This window comes from Telopea speciosissima, chromosome 10 (genome assembly GCF_018873765.1).
Source record: "Telopea speciosissima isolate NSW1024214 ecotype Mountain lineage chromosome 10, Tspe_v1, whole genome shotgun sequence".
NCBI lineage: Eukaryota > Viridiplantae > Streptophyta > Magnoliopsida > Proteales > Proteaceae > Telopea > Telopea speciosissima.
The window spans coordinates 48,527,340-48,545,445 of NC_057925.1; the positions used below are offsets into that span (position 1 = coordinate 48,527,340).

At 39.7% G+C, this 18,106-nt stretch overlaps 1 protein-coding gene across 2 annotated transcripts in view; it reads left to right on the plus strand.

The window, feature by feature from the left end:
• Positions 1-6,063, plus strand: part of LOC122641945 (nuclear transcription factor Y subunit B-3-like) — a 16,457-nt gene extending 10,394 nt beyond the window's left edge. Inside the window, exons 1-2 of one of the 2 annotated variants that reach the window (XM_043835295.1) lie at positions 3,258-3,268; positions 5,307-6,063. In XM_043835295.1, the coding sequence (XP_043691230.1) occupies positions 5,339-6,004 (666 nt within the window). In that variant the 5' untranslated portion in view covers positions 3,258-3,268; positions 5,307-5,338 and the 3' untranslated portion in view covers positions 6,005-6,063. Of the gene's footprint in view, positions 1-3,257; positions 3,269-5,306 lie in introns of those variants that run through there. The other variant, XM_043835294.1, reaches the window with a different exon arrangement.
• Positions 6,064-18,106: the final 12,043 nt, after the last annotated feature.

Here is an 18,106-nt window from a genome sequence, read left to right on the forward strand (position 1 = left end):
TTTGGAAAATGTTTAGTTGAGCCTAGACTTTTAGTTAGGTTATGATTAAGGGTACCATTTGTCCATTTGGTTTGGGTTAAACCGACGGGCGATTAATATGCCCGAATCGAACAGAAACCTGAACCCTACCCCCGAAGCCTCGGAATTCTGCCAAATCCTTGCAGAAAATCAGTCCAGTCCTGGTTTTCAAACCGTATTGATTTGAAATCAGCCCGATAACACAATCCGAACCTGAATCGAAACCGAAAAGTCCTTAATGGTTCGGGTTTGGTTTTGCTAATATGACACTTGAAATCAAAGAAAATTCAAATTGCCCGATTAACACCCTTAGGTTATGAAACAGTATGGGCGTAGCTGTAAATAAGTTTTGGCAGTAACGGCAGCCAAATTTTCATGTTTGGCGCGTGAAAATGGGACCACCACGTGATGGTTGTTCAGGTCTTAATGGTTCCCGTTTCTGGTGATCCCAATGTTCATAGTTTTAGTAATAGGTGTCGAATTGGATAAATCTTCGAATTTGGATTGGAATTGATTGATTATAATCTTGATTCAAATCGGAATTGGTTGAGCTTGATTTTGATTTCTACAACTCTTTCTCTTGAATGAAACTTGCTTTTTCTAGTAAGACCCTTAAGTTTATTGAATTTAAAAAGCTTCGAAAAATCATAGATTTTGGAAAAATCTTTTCTTCTTGATTCCAGTTTTTACGGTTCTGACTGATTCTGGGCCCTAATTTCTGATCTCGATGAAATCGATCTCATATCAGATTTCATATACTTGTTTGTTGCCAAAGATCCCAATGCCTGTCTTCAAATTCAGACCTGTAATGTTCCGAAGAAACTTTCAAATCTCACAATACTCTATCATCTTCAAATTCAGACCTGTAATGTTCCGAAGAAACCTTCAAATCTCACAAAAATCTATCAAGCATAGTTTAAGTTCACAGTATTGGATCCCGCATTGGTCAGTGGACATCTTTAAAAAATCCGATTTTTTTCAACCTTTTGTTCGAAACACAAATACCTAAAACCTTGTTTACTAGGAGTTAGCTCTGGAGTTTCCACAATTTGGATGATCCTCTGCTGCTGCCTGCCCGTGCAGCCTCACACAGGCTGGGCATGGACTACATCCGGACAGGATGCTCGGGCAGTGAGGAAGGCGGTCATTGTGCCCCTGTTGTGTAAGGCCACACGGATAGCCGGCAGCAGAGAATTCGAATCCATATTTCCATTGCAAGATGTTAAAGTTATACATCCAGGCAGGATGCTCGGGCTAGTGAGGAAGGCGGTCATTGTGCCCCTGTTGTGTAAGGCCACACGGATAGCCGGCAGCAAAGGATTCGAATCCATGTTTCCATTTCAAGATGTTAAAGTGCTTCATTTAACCTTTGGGGTTCGGCAGAGCCCATGGGGACCAACCCCACCTGACCATCACCTAGAGCTGATAGGACGTTGGACCCTCTCTCCCACCTTACTCAGAGTCAGGGCAGAAAGTGATGGTCTTTGTTCCCTCCATTTTATTCCTTTCTTTTTCTTTTTTCTTTATTTTTTCCGCTTCCTTATAAAAGGGTTAATTTTGGTGTGACCTAGCGGTTACAAATAGTTGTGACCGTCTATGTGGCATTGAAAAAATATATTATTATAAAAAATAAAAATCATTATGACGTTGACATAAAGTTAATGTAAACCTGAAAATTCGATTAACCAAAATATCCTTTATGCGAAAATGTTCTCTATGGTGCGGGGATGGGATCGAGCTCTTCTGTAGCGCAGGATGCAGAGAAAAATATTCAATGCGCCCCCACAGTTCGACACGTGGTTGAGATGTTGTTCGAAGGTGGAGAAGGATTTTCCTTTCTGAATACCAGTGCTGATCCCATGAACTATATTCATGGGTTATACACATGTCTAACATTGACCATCCAATTTTTTTTTTTTTGTTCTTTCATGCACTCTCTTGCATGGCATCGGTTTGTCTTCTAGACTGACTCGCACCCCCCCTCTTGAAGTAGCAGCAGTTATTGATGATATTCGAGAATTGGACTCTTCTTCTGGTTCAATATCTTTTCTTTTTGTTCCATGGGTTATGAACTCTATTGCTAATCTCCTGGTAAGAAAATCCACACATTGATCAATTTCTACTCTGTGATTCGATGACCTTTGTTTGTTCGATGCCATTGATTCTGCACATGTCTTCCATCAATAAAGCTTTTTCTTATAAATAAAAAGAAAAAAAAAAAAATCTGTCTTCTAGACATGACAGCTCAACACCTAATGCATCTAATGTAGTGTGGTGAATGATTAGTCTTCTAAACTAAAGCTCTTTCTATATTACACCCTAAAGTCAAGAAATAGAATGGTTACAAAAAAGACAAATGCTCCACTTATGTAGTGGAACACTAGCACGCTCCAAAACAAGAAAAAAACCAAACCAGAAAAAGGGTCAAAAAAGAAATAATAAGTTAGACAAAAAGTAAATAATTAATCACAGTAAGTGAACACGTGTTAACTACGTATTGGATCTTAGGCCCATTATATCCTTTCAGGAAGGTGAGCCTCAGCACTTACCACAGTTCACCTGGCACTCCTAGAGGGCTCAAGTTATTTTAAAAATAAAAGCCCAATCAGTGCGTCATCATTTTCTTTTTCTTTTAGTTGTGGAAGAAACTAATGCTTCTCCACTGATCATAACTCATAAGTAATACCAAAACCAACCCAAGCACTAGAATTTGACTATCTTTTGTTGAAAAACAAAAATGTAGGGTGTGTTTGTTATGTATTCTTGGTGTAGATTTTAGGTTTAGAATATATTTTAAAGTGAGAAAATAGAGAAGAATTGGATTTTAGAACGCATTCTAGACCTATAATTTATTATGAGAATGCAGACTAAACATAGTTTTGATGTTAATGAAGATGTCGTATTTCAAAAATGAAACAGAAAGAGCATCGATACCAAATTGTCCGTATTGATCGTGATCGATGCTAATACATATTGTTGGTATGGAGAAAAAAATGTAGTGTTTTTGAAATTTCAAGTTATTTAGACCGATATGATCTGATAAGTAACGATATCGTATTGGACCAATATCGTGAACTAAAATCCTGGGTAATGCTAATTGCTTTTGTTTGTCTCTTGAATTATCTTTTGTAAAACTTTAGAAACCTTCTGTTCGAATTTTAGGGTTTTTTGCTTTCTTCCTGATTGAAATCAGAATTAGCGTCCCAAGCTGATTTGTGGGCATAGTTTCTTGGCTTCTGCTTCTCTTTCTGTGACTAAACTTATAGTTGGGATCACATTCTCGTACAAGAATGGTTATCATAATTATCGTATGCCCTTAGACGCACAAATGGAATTCACAAAATTAGTCATTCTCGTACAAGAATGTGAACCAACCGCTACTTAATTATAGCATGAATGTGACTGAAACTTATAGCTGTGGGATCCTCCAAAATCTAAACATGGATCAAACCATGTATCAATGAATATAAATTTTCACCAGTGGAGTGAGACACGAAAATTTCTAAACCATCTTAAGAGAAAAGTTTGTCACAGTGGTCCATTTGAAAAGGAATCTTCAAGAATATGTTTATATTTTTGTTAAGTGAAAAAGTGATATTTAGAGAATTGTTTCGACTTGCTATGTCTCAAATTTCAAATTGTAACATGAATCTTCTTATTTGTCATGCATGCCTATGGTTACTCCAAATCAAGGTTTTAGACAGGGGTGTCAATCGGTTCGGTTGGGACAGTTTCGGTCGAGCCTAATTAGGCTTCTCCACTTTAGGACCTCATAGCGTGACTGACCCATTTAAGTAATCGAGCCTCGTATGCTAGATTGTCTCTTTTATAAACGGTCGGTTGGGTACTGATCTTTAATTGGGATAAACGAGCTAATAACATATTTCTCTCTAAACGGGACATAAATGGGACATAAACACGTTTTAAACGTGTCTAGCTGAGCAAAATGGACCATAAATAGACCATAAATGAGCTTTAAACATGTCGGGCTGGGTCGGACTATTAGTCAATCGATCTTGGTCCGACTATTAATCGATTGATCTTGATCGGGCAACCATCAAGCTAGACCCTTACACCTAAACCGACCGATTGTTATTTGGGCCGGGCTCAAACCCGACATGTTTATTAAACAGGCCAAGCTGGTCTCTGGCATTTCCTGTCCTGCCTGAAATTGACACCCTTAGTTTTAGGTATTGGCCGATCTGTATTGGTTTCATATGCCAGCCATATGATACCAATACATATCATCGATATCAGACCCAAAAAAAAAAGAGTAATTTTCGGTCGATTCTAATCAATACTGAGTCTAATATCGCGAACTAAATCCTTACTCCCAACCTTATTATTATTATTATTTGAAAATTATATTTCATAACAAATTTCAATTCGATTAAAACTTTACATATGAATAAGAGACTACCTTTATTTTTTAATCTTTCATTGAAGAACAAGGACTTTATCCTCGAGGTCTAATTGTGTATAGAATTTAGGCCTCACCTGATCTGTTTTTTTTTATGGCTTTGCAAATTTGGAGTAATTCGGTTCAAAATGGAGCGGTCAAGCCAGGTCCAACCGTGCAAAGGCTCTCGAACCAGATTCCAGATGATCCGGTTCTCTCACTTACTCACTCACTCACCGACCACGACCACGTGCGAAAGGGACTCCCAATGGTCCAGATGATTCAGTCTCTCCAACGATCAAACGACAAAAGACCTATCCACGTGACGCATACTTATCGATAAATAAACGGCCCTCGACTATCCACGTGTCGAACTCGATGCGATATTAGACCACAGATCCAACGGACCCGGCATTCGCTCCCCAAATCCCTCTCTGCGGAAAACAAAAAAAAGATCCAAATTCCTCTCTCCGTCTCCGTTCGAGCTTTTCCGGCGCCTCGTTTCCTTCTCCGATTAGCCTCACCATCTGTTTCAGTTCCGGTCATTTCTTCTTCTCCCCCCCCCCCACAAAACCCTGATTAGGGTTCCTCTCTCCTTCCCGAAATTCAAACCAAATCTTCTCTCTGCTTTTCTCAATTCTTCTCTCTGCTTTTCTCAATTCTTCTTCCCAACACTCAAAAATGAAAAATCTCTCTTGAATTTATGCTGCAACACCTTAGGTTCCTTCTTCTGTGTCTGCATCTGAGCTCATGACTTTGTTTTGTTGTGAGTATGTGAAACCAAACCAATGGAGATCCTTAATTCATGATTCTTCTCTTCATACCTTTCTTAATTGTTGAACTTGACTGAAACCCTGCAACTGAAAAAGGTAAAAAGGTTAAGAGTAAGCAATTTTCTGATCTCTTGGGGGACCGGAATCGATGGCGGACTCAGACAACGAATCCGGCGGTCATAATAACAGCATCGCCAACAGTGAGTTCTCGCCGAGAGAACAAGACCGATTCCTTCCCATCGCCAATGTGAGTAGGATCATGAAGAAAGCTCTCCCTGCAAACGCCAAGATCTCCAAAGACGCAAAGGAAACCGTACAAGAGTGTGTGTCGGAGTTCATAAGCTTCATCACTGGCGAAGCATCAGACAAGTGCCAGAGGGAGAAGCGGAAGACCATCAACGGCGATGATCTATTATGGGCCATGACCACTTTGGGATTCGAAGAGTACGTGGAGCCTTTGAAGATTTATCTCCAGAAGTTCCGGGAGATGGAGGGAGAGAAGACAACCATGGGTCGTCCAGGTGAGAAAGACGGCTCCGGTGGCTCTGGCCCCGGAGGATCAGCCGGCGGTGGCAATGGTGGTTTAGTAAACCCGGGGAGTACCGTTGCCGGCTTCAACGGTGGTGGGATGTACGGTGGGATGCAGTCGGCGATGATGATGATGGGTCATCATCATCAAGGCCAGATGTACAGCTCTGGCCCTTATCATCAAATGCCTATGGGAGGTGGTGGTGGCCCAGCCAAGGGCAACTCCCCTGGCTCCGTCAGTGGTGGTGGCGCCGGAGTTGGAACTGCCACTGGAAGGCCAAGATAGGTCGTCAATTGTTTCAATGGGTCAGATTGGTTCTTCTTGTCTACTTGGTTGGACCCTTTTTTTTTTTTTTTTTTTTTGTTTCTCTCTTTTATGTGAATTTTTCAGAGCTTTAAACTCAAGTCATTAAGTGGTTAACTGTGATTAGTGAAACTTATTAGGGATTAGAGTTTTAATTTTTGTGGGTTTGAAGGGAGGGACTGGTATTTGTAATACATAACAGCAACAGTGGAGAAAAAAAAAATTGTAACATAAAAATTATAACTTTCTCATGATGGCCTAGTTCTTCTAATTAAGGAAATTCCTCCGTCTTTCTTTCTCTTTCTCTCTTTCTCTCTTTCTCTCTTTCTGACACTCTGAACCTTGAAGGGTATTAGATTGAATCCAATCTCTAGAAATATTCTATCTGAACGAAGTCGTTTATGTACGTGAACACTCACCCCCTCGAAGGGTATGTCCTGCTTCTTAGTTATGAGATGTCAAAATGAGCAATAAGAAAAGGAAGAAGCAATGACTGAAGAATGACAAAGTAAAAAGCAATCTCAGTAACTGTTGTTGCTGATTAATCTCTCTATATTTAGTGAAGTACGAGGGAGAGAAGAAGTGGGAAAAACCCTTTACGACTTACTATATCTTGATGTCTCCACTTTTAGTGATGTGTGTGAAAGAATGAAAAGTAAACCCTATCCATCATCTGGAGTGTGGGACTGGGGGCATATCTCCTTTCTTTGTCATTCTCGGCTAAGTATGAAATGGACAAAAATCACTGAAACCTATATGAAGAAATAATGATCGATTCCTTCTCATGTTTGCTCTCCTTTTTGCCTGTAAGATGCAAGGGGAAGGATATGGTTATGGTGATATGAATGCCCTGGGGAAGTTGAAAGATTCTCTTTAATGAACTTTTTGGCTCGGGTAAGTGGGATCGATACGATATCAATATGGATAAGGGTATCAGACAAAAAGTGATTTTTTTTAATAGGTCGATTCGGACCTGATGAATCGACCTGATACAAGCCGATGCAGCTTAAAACAAAAACAGAGCAAAATGACAAAGAGATTTAACATGGTTCACACACCAATACGATGTGCTACGTCCACAGGCGAAGTTGAAGATGTCGCTATGTAATGGAAGAAAGTTACAATGTGGAGATCTCCCAAAAAAGTGTTGTTGCTCACTCTCTCTTTTGAATCCTGACACGAAAACCCCAAGTTCAACTTCTTTACATCAGGACGGGTAAAGAATATAAATACTCATCCATGGGTTCGATCCATGGGGTCAAGGTTAATGCTCCCAGTACAAATCTCAAGGGGAAAAATCCCATTCAGGTCGTCACCAAAATATGTCGAAGCGGGTCAATCTTTGAAACGGGTACATGAATTCGAGATACACATAACAAATATCAATATCTACACTAATATTTCGTACCAAAAAAAATATCGATACTAATATGTATGCTTTCTACATATGTGAAGCAAGAATCTCTTCACCCATGATTTTTTATACTAAGACTGAGTTCCAGGAAGAATGAATGTCACCATTAACTCACTCCTGTCCCTCATTGTTGAAGGTTGGAAATACCTTTTTCTCAAGTCCAATAATCGGTTAGATATGTGGATGAGAAGAGAGAGTCTCCCTTCGTCATGGGTTAAGAGAAATTGAGTCTAAATGAGAAACTCAAATCGTGACCCGACATCAAAATCCCAATGGCGGACAACTAGGAGCCTGGTGAGAGCTTTTTTTTTAAAGCCATTTCAATTAGGGTTTTTTAAATAGGAATTAGGATCCTAATCGGTCCTGGGGGATTGGAATTGGCCCGAATGAATGGAAATAGGCAAAAATAACCCCTAAACACTACAGTATCGGTCCAATCCAGATCGATCGAAATTAGGATCAGCTTATGCCAATTTCGGTCTGGATCGCCAATCCGATCCACACCTGAACAAATAGACTGAATCTGAACTTGGTTTTTTTTCTTCTTTCTTGCAATGTGATCGGTACATCCATATGTTTGATTGAAGATATTAAAATGTCTTTAATTAATCTGATCTGTTATGAGAGAGGATTCTCTGAACAAGTGGCATAGGGAAACTCATCAAAATGGTATTGTACATAGGAAGATAGTGAAGTCTTTTTTTTTTTTTCTTTCTTTTGGATGCGAAAATCTATTCACATTCCCGATTAAAAAAAAAGGGTTACAATATCCAACAGGGGAACACCCAACAACAACTCACAGGGCAAGATAGGGCCCATTTAGAAATATTATGGGCCAAGCCATTACCAGATCTACTTATATGGGCAAAACTATTGAAAGAGAAGGAAGGTTTTAGAATGTAGATGTCAAAATGGTATCATACATAGGAAGACAGCGAGGTCATTTCATGTGAGAAAGAAAGAGATAGAGATAAAGGTGCTAGCATATCCGACGTTGATGAGCTTATGAAGATAATTCATCTCATTGTGCCATGTGGAATACTAATACACCAATTTTTATTTATTTTTTTATTTTTCGGTAAGAATACACCAATTTTGATCATTGGTAAACTAGTACGTACATGTCTTGGATTTACCATGTGTCACATTTTAAAGTCTAATTCAACCAAGTACTTTCGTGTGTATTGACATACATCCCCATGTATGTCCATACACTTTTATGGTCCAACGGCTACTATGCACAATAATACCATAAGCATGCATGGACATATATGAAGATACTTACCAATATGTGGGAGGACATTGACGAAATTAAACTTTGAAATTGGATAGAAATGTACTACCTATCCATTAGTTAGAATTACCAGATCATCACTTTCCGTGGCAAATTGACCCTTGATAAGCTTATCAAGGTTAGAACATTGAAATGGGTTGGTTCATTGGCTAGATCAAGACACATACCAGTATTTTTGGCACAATTTGATAGGGTTTTTTTATATTGTAAAGATGAACGAATTAATAATGTCTGGACTGATTATGAAGAGTTGGTTCATTAGCTAGATCAAGACACATACCAGTGGCCGTGTGATATTTTTATAATTTTATGGAATATCAAATTTATTTATCTTATGAACATGTGTGTATTACGAAGAAGGATATGTCTTTTATCTTAAGTAGCTCATGATCTTGCTATTTCTACTAGGAGTACTAGGCAAAGACAAATGTACCAGACAATGTATCTTCCTTTCTTTTTAGTTTTTTTTTTTGGACCAAATTATATATGAAAAAAGGGAAAATTAACTCCACCCGGGCACGCATTATGGTGTGCCCCTGTGCCCAGACACAGGGGCACACATAATGATTGGCACACCCCTGGTGATTTTTGCCTTTCCAGGGGGTGCGTTGGTCATTTCACATACTCCTGTGTCTGGGCATAGGGGCACGCCACAATACGACTAGGTGGCATTCTTTCAAACTATATATTCTAAGGGGAGGTTTTTCGTGCATGGTGCATGGCCGTGCACACAACCTTTTGCCATATTTTTAACATATCCTAGAAAAATGTACATAGTAACTGGAGTTAGCAATCATGACATGAATTTACATACATCGTAACTGGAGTTAGCAATCATGACATGGATATACATACATAGTAACTGGGGTTAGCTATCATGACATGGATATACATACATTAACTGGGGTTAGCAATCATGACATGGATATACATATATTAACTGGGTTTAGCAATCACGACATTGGATCCTTGATCTGTAAAGCGACAGGATTTGTAGCGCACCATCTAATGACTCGTAGTACTTGGACACATAGCCCAACACACAGGCAGGGTATTGGGTTGCGTGCCCAAGCACTCTAGCCGTTAGAACCCAATGCATGGATATACATGCATGGATGGCGAGTCACTAATGTTTGGTTTCTGAACCGATCTCCATGATAATGCATTCATGACATGGGTGGCAAATCACTAAGGTTCGTGACACTAATGAGAGGTCATTAGGGAACCCAATTTATTTTGCATAAAAATAAATGAAACAGATGGAAGAGGAAGCAACAAGAATGATCACAAGATACAACAGAGAGAAAAAGAGAAAATAATATCCTGGTCTTCTAACAAACACTTCTTATTTGGTTTCATAAAAACCATTACGAAAAGGAAATATTAAATAAAGAAGGTAACAAGGTAAGCCCTACTACAATTAGTGATGTTGGAAAACTGGACTCTCATGTCTCTTTCTCAGTAGCCAAAACAAGATCTTAAATCAAAGAATAATTCAGATTATAGAAGCAATCCTAGTAGATATAGGAGAAGGGTATTTAGGTAATAAACAAGAAAACAAGAACAGGAAATAGGGTAGTCGATTCACTCCGGAATCTGTTATGAACTAGTGATTAAAACAGATTTGAAAATCAGTATATCAATAAGAAAACAAGAAAGGTTAAAAGTAACTATTATTGAAGGGTAGGGGCAGAATAGGTAATCTGAAATATTTCAAGATCCAATGGATAGAATTAGGTCAAACTTGAATTGAGTTCATCATTAGGGTTCATGAATATGTAATTCAAATCTCAAGATGATCTAATGGCTGGTTTGCTTAATCTCAAAATAAGTGTTGCATATGAACTTCTAGAAGATGGAGTTCTAGTTGCAAAAACTTTTAGAATAAAGTCTACCTGTTAATGGCTAAGATTTGAGAATAAGATTGATAAAATGATAACCAACAGTAGTAGTATAGCAAGAACACAAGTAGATCCACTCGGGCTGCTCATTGTAAGGTATCGATTGGATCAATCACCAACCTACCTTGATCGCACACAAGGGGCTCCTTGATTGAATATAAGGGATCTTCAATAGAGAAGAAGAGTAAAAACAACAAGTTTATGTATTTAATTCAAACTTAAACACTAAAAAGAAAAAGCCTAACCCAATCCTTAACTAGTAAGGTAACCTAAAGTGAAATTATAAAGGAAACAAATTCAAAACAAGACTGGATTTATAAAATCCGAATGCAGCCCAACTAAAACACTTAATAACAATTCCCTTGCAACTTAAATTGAACCGCATAGAACCACCCAAAACAACTTAAAAATAAACTAAGTATAAGAAACTAAGTCCTAATAAAAGTGATTCCGTATGCAGTCTTAACACCCATAGTTTAGGCCCATTATAGAGGCCTATTACATTAAAAATTTCATGGACCGAAGACCCAACATGTATAGAACCCAATCCTAGACTTATTCCTAATAAATAAAAAAACCCCTTTTGATGGTGAATCTACATCAACTGATTGTTTGGGTGAACCGGAAACTAAACCAAAACTGGCCCAAAATGAATCAACACAAAACCTCAAGGCTAAGTTGAGCTGAGTTGCAACTGACTCAAGTTTGTTCCTTCTTGTTTCTTCTTTGTTGGTACTTTTTAGAGTACCTATCCTGTTGATTTGGATAACATGCTGCTCAGTGACCACATGTTATTCCTATCTGAAGCAAGGGTGTCAATTGGGATGGTTCCTGGTATTCGGGATGGATCCACACCGATACCGGTACCAATGGTGCCAATCCCAGTACCGTCCCATTTATTAAATGAGACTAAACCTAAGTCCTAGTCTCGATTATTAACGGGACGGGACAGTACCTGTTCCTAAACGGTTCTAGACCCAATAAAAAAGAGAGAAGAACTTTAATGGTTCCGAGATGGTTCCATTATTAGAAAGCAACTTAGAGTACGAACCCAAGATGAATTTCATGGTTTTACTTCTTCAAATTCCCTAAGATCACATGTAAATTTCTCAAAACGACGTCTAAGAATTAATGAGGACGAAATAAACAAGCTCATTTATGGTTTTAGTGCCATCACAAAACAAGTTTAGAGAAATGGAACTAAAGGTCCATTGGCTAAAATCTCCATAAGAGAAAATACACTAAGATACATCAAACTACTGTCATATACCTTCCATACAATAACATGAAATATACATTTTAAAAGGGTACTAATAGTTTCGGTACCTAACCGGTATTTTGGTACTGGTACCATTGGGAATCCCGTCCCAGAACCGTCCTGTTCCATTTATTATTTGGTACCAAAATCAGATCCCAATACCGTTCCGTTTATTAATGGGACGATTCGGTACTGGGTTTTAGCGGGACGGTTCCAGTTCTGGTCACAAATTGACACCCTTAATCTGAAGTCATGCTTTGCTAATAATCTGGGAAATCTCATAAGAAGTCCAATGTTCTCGGCTGCAGTTTGTATGATTGAACCCAGACATGAATACTTCTGGTCATTTAGTTCTGGCCATTTAATTCTGCCCTTTCACAGAATTCTTTTTATCTCTCAAGTTTCAATTCATTTTTTGATTCTGTTCCTAAATCCCCAGATGGTGAACAATTTCACTCCAATTCCTCTTCAACTTACTCTCTCTAACCAATTTTATTTAGCTTTGAAGTTAATAACAGCCTACATTGAAACGCTAGATAGTACTTCCAGTAATACCTCCGTTTGAGCTGGATTTAATCAGTTTCCATAAGCTCATTAGTTGTGGACCATCTACAGGACCACAATTAGGTTGAATATATCCAATATCAATTTGACATACCCAAAGCGGTCAGCTCAGTTGGTAAAAGACCAATTCCTCAAATAAGAGGTCATGAGTTCAAATCATCTTGGGGCATATCCCCATCCCTATCAGCATTAACCATCTTAAGTTGTTGTTTTAAGTAAGTAACTACATGCAAATATATAAATGGATCGGATTTGACTCGGATAGTGCTATATCCGCATCCGCATTTGATTAATTTTTAGACGGATTCGGATAGTGCTAAACAGATACGGACATGGATACGGATCAGATATTTTATCCGTTTACATGTAAATATAGCTTTTCGGATAGCTATAGCCTATTCGTATCCATATCCGTTTAGCTTTTGGATGGATTCGGATAGTGCTAAATGGATATAGACATAGATACGGAAACGGATTTTGACTATTCATTTACATCCCTGTTTACATGGTCCAAATTAATTTGAATAATTTTATCCTTATAATTATTGAAACAAGGACATTAAGAAATGATGTTTTTCATAAATTGAAGTTTTGACCAGTTGATTTACTTCAAGAATACTAATTTTTACAATAAAAAATGGGAACATAGAATTGCCATCTTGCATTAACTCCAATTTAGGATGGTCCTCTCGAAGTCGCAATATGTCATCCTACATGTAATCAACATATCATGTGATAAGTTACACTTCATAAGAGTTCTTCCCGTCTCACCATGTGGTTGAAATGTAGAATATAAATTTAGAAAATAAATTCAACATTCCCTTGAACATTTTGAAAATAAGAGATTTTTTTTCTTTTTATTTTCAAAAGGGTCAGAACTAGATTATTAAACTCGGAATCGGAATCTCGATTGGGTTCAGTCAATTCCAATTCTGATTCAGTCAGCATTGGTCGTGAATCGATCAAAATATACTTGAACCCTAGAAAATCAGATCAGAATTGAGTTTGGTTGATTCCAATCTAAGTCAAATTATTTGATCTAACTCCAATTCTTACAACATTGATCAAAACTCAGGATGGGAGATCCTTTCATGCACATCCGACGGCTAGGCAGCACTAGGTGTACTCCCAAAGTGCTGCCTAGCTGTCAGATGCGCGTTGAGCGCACCGGAGAGGATCCCAAAACTCATGTCTTTTTTGGAGAATGCGAGGACCCACACCCCATGGAAGATTCAGATCTATCCCCACCCGTTCCATGTACCCCGTTTAGGCTTTGTGGACTAACTTAGCAGCGTCAGTCATTATTATCCGTCGTGGATAAGTACTTCCACGTAGGAATGTTTTGTTATTTTTACTTTTTTTGGGGGTTCTTATAAATGGAGAAGAAATGAGATCCAAATTCCAATCGGAAAAGATTCTTGTCATGTAAGACGTGAGAACGCGCTACTTACCGTTCGATCAAAACATTATAGGTATCCATTCCTTAGGCCAATCGAATCGATGGTGGAATATTTACAGGGCGTGGAATTGTTTCCCAGCCATACGGATTCTTGTACTGACATTACCGAATTTCTTGATTTTCTTAGTTTACCCAATTGCCCAGGATAATCCCTATAAAGACTATTATGGTCTACTTCTAACCGGAGGAGTGAGGCAGGTATTGGTTCGTTTTCGATTAATTGATTCGGTTCAGAGTATGAAGGGTAGAATCAAAACCGAATTATTTGGTTCAATTCTAATATCACAAATCGAGAACAATTAATAAATGATTCTAGTTTCGTCTAAATGACTTTTTTTTCTGGGTTTCGGTTTTGATTTTGTTTGCCTGTTTTGAATTAATAGTTTTAGGCCCAATTAGGAAGATAAACCAAATTTAAAGCCCAATAAATAAATTACATGTTATTGGGCTTGATTACGGCATCGAAGCCCAAATTGTGACTTTAAAAATAAAACATATTTTTCGATTATGATTTAAACAATTCGATTCAATTTAGAAGGCGAACGTCGGCACAATAGTAAAATGGATCTTTATCCTCTCAGGTTCCTGCTCGGTACAGTTGTCTGATTCCTTTCATAGGGGGCAGTATTGACGACCTTACCCCCTGTCGAAGACACTTCCTAGGTGGGGTCCACCCCCCTCTTATTAGAGGCACCAGACAACTGCACCGGGCAGCCACTCCCCTCTTAGTAGAGGCACCGAACGATTGAACCGGGCAGAGAACCTGAGAGGATAAAAATTCTAGTAAAATTACTCCATTGCGACTTAATGTTCATGGGTTTGAGTTTGGGTCTGAGTCAAGAAACCACCTTTGCGTGATTTTTTTTGGTGAATAAAATTTTATTATCTAGGGAACAAAGTTCCAGTTAAGTCTGCGTACAAGTGGGGAACAATAGTAGGTGGGGGAGTAAACATCCAAGTATCATTAGTCTGAGAATCAGCTGCTAGTGATGCTAATCGGTCTGCTCCTGCATTTGCCTCTCGAAGGGTATGGAGAAAATCAATTCGTTGAAAGGATTGGATGAGGGCCCGACAATCATTGATGATGGACGGAATTCTCCAAGGGGTACTATTGGACAGTCCCTTGAGGATGTTAACCACTGTCAAATTGTCGCTCTCAATCAGTAGATATTGAATGCCCATGGAGATTGCCATTTTCATAGCTTGAATGATTGATGAGGTTTCTGCTACCAGTGCATAAGTTGAGCCAATACCTATTGAGAAACCGTAGATGAATGCAGCAGTGTGGGATCGACAAACTCCTCCAATGCCCGCTCTTCCTGGATTACCTTTACTTGCTCCATCTACATTGAATTTCACAAGGGGGTATATAGGTGGGATCCAACGAACTAGTCCGCATGTCCTTGTGGTGGTAAAGCGATGACTTTGGAGCTGGTCCTTAGCATTTGCGATGGCCCTAAGGAGGATGTCTCTTGGATTGAAGCTGGCTTGCCTGAATACTGCACCCCAATACCCGATCCATACGAACCATAAAATGGCGCAAAAGAGAGAGGTCATCATCTTGATATCTCTGGTATTAGTCCTGCTCAGTTGGATAATATTGTGAATACCAGAAGTGAGTTCTTGGTCTGTGAATAGATGTGTTAGACCTGCTTGATGCCAAATGTTTTGGACAACTGGGCAGTTGAGGAAGAGGTGGGTAGGGGATTGGTAATGATTATAGCAGAGGAGGCAATGAGGATTGAGGTTGAAGCCCCTACTGTTAAGAAGATCGGGTAATGGAAGTTTGGCATGGAGAGTCTTCCAAATGAGATGATGAATTTTGGGAGAGGTTGGCAGATGCCATATCCGAAGCCAGGGGGTTGTGGAAGATGGACGGTGACCTGAAATGGCTAAATGATAGGCTAAAGCTACAAAAAAATGACCTGATGAAGTGCCCAACCAGACCACTTTATCTGCCGAATGGAAAATAGGGAGGGAGATTGATAAGATTGCATATGCCATATCCGGTGGCCACCAGTGATAAATAAGAACCCTATTCCAAGAATTGGTGGAGGGATCAATTAGGTCCTGTAATAGCATGGGGGCGTTGGGAGGGAGTGGATAAGGGGCGGAATGAGGGTAGAAGTCAGGGATCCAACAATCGAGCCAGGGGTTTGTAGAACTTCCATTGCCGATTTGAATGAAGGAGACTAACTTGAGAAGATCTCTGGAGGAACAAATGGACTTCCAACCCCATGAAGAGGTTGAAGGGCAAGTTGGCAAGTTGCATGAAAGAAATTTGAAGTAGGGAAGTATTTAGCTTTCATTAACCTTGCCCAGAGAGAAGGTGTCTGAGTCAGGAGTTCCCAACCTTTCTTAGCCAATAAGGCTTGATTCATGATGGTGGATTGCTTGATATTGAGGCCCCCTAGTCTCTTAGGAAGGCATATGGTTTTCCAAGAGACAGTGGGGACCAAAGAATTTGTACCATTTGACTAGAAGAATCGTCTGCTGATGGAGTCCAGGGATTGATGAATAGAGGCTGGGACTTTGAAGCAGGACATTGTATAAAGGGGCATTGCTGACAGGGGTGGATTTGATAAGCACAAGTTTTCCAGCTGGGCTTAGGAACTGAGTTTTCCAATGTAGCGGCTTCTTTGAAACCTGAGTAAGAAGCTTAGTGCACTGATGTCTGGAAAGTCTTCCACTTATGTAGGATATACCCAGATAGGTATCCAAAGAAGATGTTGGTGAGATTTGGAAGAACTCTCGCAGTTGCCTCTTAGTGGATGAAGTAACATTGGGGCTGAATTGAGCTCTGGTCTTGGTGATGTTAAGGTGTTGATCAGAAAAGGTGTAGTAGGTAGACAAGATCTCACTGAAAGCTCTGGCTTCTGTCATAGATGCTTCCCCAAATAATATAAGGTCGTCTGCAAATGCCATGTGAGACAGTGTCTCTCCCCCTCTGCTGATACGGAGTCCTTTAATCTTGTTTTCTTTTTGTGCAATAGCCAGGTGTGTGGAAAGGATTTCGGAGCATAAAACAAACAGATAAGATGATAATGGATCTCCTTGTCTTAACCCCCTGGTGGGTTTAAACGGAGGGAGGGGTGTTCCATTAAGCAGAACACTGAGCCGAGTGTTTTCCACGCAGAACATCACCTTTTGAATCCACCCTGAATTGAATCCAAAGTTGGTGAGAGTCGCTCTTAGAAATTTCCACTCCACCCGATCATATGCTTTGCTCATATCGATCTTGAGTGAGAAGTGTCCAGTTCCTCTCCTCCTTGTCTTCTTGAGGATATGTAGGAGTTCATGGCATAAGAGCACATTGTCCTGGATATGCCTTCCCTTTATGAACCCATTCTGACTAAAGGAGATGAACTTGTTGAGGATGGGTCTTAGACGGTTGACCAAAATCCGAGAGATTGCTTTGTATATGAAATTACATAAGCTGATGGGCCTGTATTCTGGGATTGAGGTGGGATGATCGACCTTTGGGATGAGAGCAATGTTAGTGTGATTAATTGAAATATTGAACTCACCCATGTCAAAGAATCTTTTGATGGTGGAGAACACATCATCCTTGATGATCGACCAGGCTTTGTGATAGAACATCCCTGAGAATCCATCGGGGCTTGGAGCTTTCCATCGGGGCTTGGAGCTTTGTTGGTGAGCATAGACCTTATGACACGATGGATTTCCTCGTCGTCAACTGGGCTGGTGAGAGCTTGGTTATCCGCAGCAGTCACTCTCCCCCTTATGTGTTCAAAATAAGTTTCCTCCAAAGGGGGATTAGTGGTGGTGTAGATGTTCTTGAAGTATGTTGTGAATGCAGCACCCATATGGCAGTCTTCGGTAATTGTGAGGCCTTTGACATTAATTGATCTAATCTTATTTCTTGCTCTTCTTTACAGGATTGTCATGTGGAAAAACCTTGTATTTCTGTCCCCATTTGCGTGATGTAGGGGTAAAACTGCGTACATTATGATCCTCTCCATTAACGGGAAACACGTGCCCGGGGTACGTAGCAGCAGAACGTTAGGCAAGCTTAATTCCTGATCGGCTACGGTCCGAACTGCCCACAATGGTCGGACCGGACGGTCTACTGGTCTGGTGACCTCCTTAGGGGCAAATAGCTAATCAATCTCCGAGGGCTGTACACCTGCAAACGTTGCTTCCAACTTCGAGGTTATTCTCGTTATGTCAGAG